The sequence below is a fragment of the Hipposideros armiger genome, unplaced genomic scaffold, assembly GCF_001890085.2.
Source record: "Hipposideros armiger isolate ML-2016 unplaced genomic scaffold, ASM189008v1 scaffold_83, whole genome shotgun sequence".
Classification (NCBI taxonomy): Eukaryota; Metazoa; Chordata; class Mammalia; order Chiroptera; family Hipposideridae; genus Hipposideros; species Hipposideros armiger.
This window is the reverse complement of record NW_017731433.1, coordinates 2,984,308-2,987,618: the sequence shown is the minus strand read 5'-3', so window position 1 is coordinate 2,987,618 and position 3,311 is coordinate 2,984,308. Positions and strand designations below refer to the sequence as shown.

Sequence of the window (3,311 nt, the reverse complement as noted above, 5' to 3'; positions counted from 1 at the left end):
CGGTGGCTCATGGCAGCTCAAGCCAGCTGCCGACCAGCTCCATTGCAGCCTACGCCGACGCCAGTGACCCAGCTCCAGGTCAAACTGTTGTTCACCGTCTTAGCTGTAGAGGGCGCAGCATCACTGGCCCTCATGTGGGATCTGAACCAGGGCCCTGCTGCTCAAAGCTGGCATCCCAGGCCAACCCTTAATCAATGCGCCACTCAGATGGCCCTTCTAGATAAATTTTTTTAATTCTTTTACTTATGCTTATGAGTTAAAAGTGTAACTCTAGAAATCAATAACGTTATCTGTATGCAAAATAATACTCTGGAATGGGATCATGGTTTTGTTGAACTTAGGACAAACTTGAAACAACAAAGAGTTCTTGGCCTTCTAGGATGGGTAAATATGGTAAATTTGTTACAGGTATGTAGAATTTCTTGTACTTTGTATCTGTTCTTGTGTTTTGTAATTATTTGTTACATAAAATTTCTCATACCATAATATGTTAAAAGCTAAATGCTAAAATTCCTTTATTAATACAAAAAACAAGTACCTAAATGTAAATAAATAAAAACTTGAATTAAAACAAATGATTTTTTCCCTGAAAGTTCAGGCCAAAAATGTGGGTGTGCATTACACATGGAAGCACATTATATACGGCAAAATACGGTAATTCTAAATTAGATTACTAAAAAGAAGGATAAAAGTAAACATGATGGTTATAGTTCACTATGTAATTACTGAAAGACTTGATGACCCGTGGTTTCTAAGAATCTGCCGCTGGCCATTGGCTCCTGGATACCCACCGGGCAAAGATGGTTGAGGAACTGGAGGGTAAAGCCCGTTCTTTTCACCACAGGCTGCAAACGCCTGCTCTGAAGCCATCTCTTTCCCACGGTCCCAGGCCTTTGTTTCCAGGGGAGCACCATGAACTACTCCCCAGGGCTGTTGGTGAGTAAGCTCCATCTCTCCACAGGTGTTGGCAAGAGCTGTAGCTGGCTTTTCTTTGGTTTCGCTTGACTTCTGATTGTTGAGAGTTTCTGTTTCTGGGTCTTTTACATACTCCTCCTCTTCAGAGGGAATCGCATGAGTCTGACTTATTGTTTTTTCTTCTGCTTGACTTTGGGGACTCTCAGCATCACTGTCTAGAACTTTCTGATTCCCTGCACCTCTCCTGAGACGACGATATTTCTGACCCCAGCTCTCTAGAAAGCGTGGACTAGGTGCCACCAGCATGGGGTTGCCCTGAACGTTTCTGAGGGAGTGTCGGTGCAAATGCAGCTCACTGGCAGGGCGCATGCTCCTGCTATGGCAAGAGGCTGGGCCAGCTGAGATACTGGGGCCATAGAGGAGTGGTAGCCCCAGGCCTGCGAGTCCCTTGGGATTCACTTTTTCTATTCTCCTTTGCTGGTAAATGGCATGCATTTCCATTTCCATCCTAAAAACAAAACAGTACATTTTATACAACCCAAGCAAACCATTACTAATATAATTTCAATGGCCCTCTGCTTTCCCTAAGATAGCACCTCTGTTTTACCTGTGAGTCTTCACACTAGTATCTGAAGTTTGTTGGGTAGAAATGCAAATCCCTCACAAAGCCACTGGGAAGAAGAGTTTGGGGTAAGATCTGAGGGTGAAGGGTATGGCTGACTCTCACAGTGGGAGTCCAAAGGCAGACTTTAGAGCCTTACCTCTGGCAAATTTAACAGGTTCACCTGTTAAATGTAAATACATTTTTATTATAAATTAATAATGCAGCACACGCTAGTTTCTTGCCAGAGAAAATCTTTGAGATTAACCCTCAAAGAAATTCAAGTTCTGGGAAGAGGGTTTTAAACCTTGCAGTACAATTTTAGTGGGACTCAAAAAAGTAGTAAGTCAATGCAAGTCTCAACTGGTACAAATGAGTGCAGATGGCAAGGGTGGGGGAGGGGGAACAGTGAGGACTTGTTTTTGCTTACTTTGCTTGTTGGTCATCCCCTGGGTGCTCAGGGTTTAGTAATGAGAAAAACTGCCTCTGATTCTTTCTCTTCCCCCCTCCAGGGATACCCTAGCATCACTGCTATCTTTTCTTTCTCCTGGTTGTTACAGTTAAAGGCTCCTGTTGGGTTGACATGGACCCTGATGGCATTGTCTGAAGTGGGGCTGGCAAGCTTGGCTCCCATGTTTGGGCAAAATTGAAGTCATTTAGGACAGAAATGCCAATATGAATTTCAGAGGAATCGTAGTTAGGCATTTTAATTATTAGATGTTGACAAACTATTACGGTCTATAAATTTAGCTGCACTATGTAATTTCTAATTTTGCTTTTATCCTTAACAAATTTGTGCATGTGTTTGTACATGTTTCTTTTTATAATATTCCTGAAATACTTTTGTACGTAATCAGAGCATATACATATACATATATACTCAGAGTATATACTCGTACTCGTATATATGCACAAATAAACAACATATACAAATACAACAACACACAAATATAATAAATGAATACATGTATATATAAAAGTACATATATATTTATATCTATCTACCTATCTATCTAAAACAAATGAATAAACAAACAAGCGAATGACTGGAAAATAAATTAAACATCACTGTTACATTACCTGGCAGTATGCTGCCTTCGAATCATTTCATTTCTCCTGGCCACTGCCTTTATGGATTCAGGTGGTAAAATGCCCCAACCTTAAAAAAGAAAACCACCATTCCACCCACAAACAAGTTAACAACGTCCATTTGAAAATAACAAAACAAAATATAATGATTTAAGACAGTATCTGCAAAACCACTGGTTGAGCACCATGTTAGAAACGGTATCAGATCTTTGCTGCTCAGCATCTTGAGTCAGTTTGGTAATGGCATGATAACACTAGATAATTTTTTGGTCTTATGACTGGTGACATTTCCTGACATATTTCAAAAGGAAAAAGATGAATTGTGGATCTCTTCGTCTCTTCCTTTTGAAGTAAAAATTGATAGCTTTTTTATTATTGTTGTAACAAGAGGAATGAGTTGACCTTTAAGAAAGAAATGTAACTAAGTGCTTCCTGATGCACTGAAATCCCTGGAAATAAATGCATGATATGTGGATGAGATATAAAGTTTTCTGTATGGACATTTTGGTATATCTGAGGCAAATACTTTTCCCAAATGATTTCAATGGAGTGGGCAGCAATTATATTCTTCGCTAATGTCAACCCTCTAAAATGTCTTGAAATAATGGCAACATCACCAGAATTCAAGGTTCTACATGTATTCTTGCCTGGAAACTTCATGCTATATTTATTTTTTATTTTTCTGCACTCCTAATGCACTTAGACT

General features: G+C 39.7%; 1 protein-coding gene across 1 annotated transcript in view; it reads right to left on the bottom strand.

Annotated features, from left to right (window-relative positions):
- The window catches only part of SAMD7 (sterile alpha motif domain containing 7), a 34,474-nt gene that overhangs the window by 16,100 nt on the left and 15,063 nt on the right, over positions 1-3,311 (bottom strand). Inside the window, exons 4-5 of the mRNA XM_019643916.1 lie at positions 2,597-2,675; positions 792-1,423 (exon numbers count right to left, since the gene is read on the bottom strand). Of these exons, the coding sequence (XP_019499461.1) occupies positions 792-1,423; positions 2,597-2,675 (711 nt within the window). The remainder of the gene's footprint in view (positions 1-791; positions 1,424-2,596; positions 2,676-3,311) is intronic.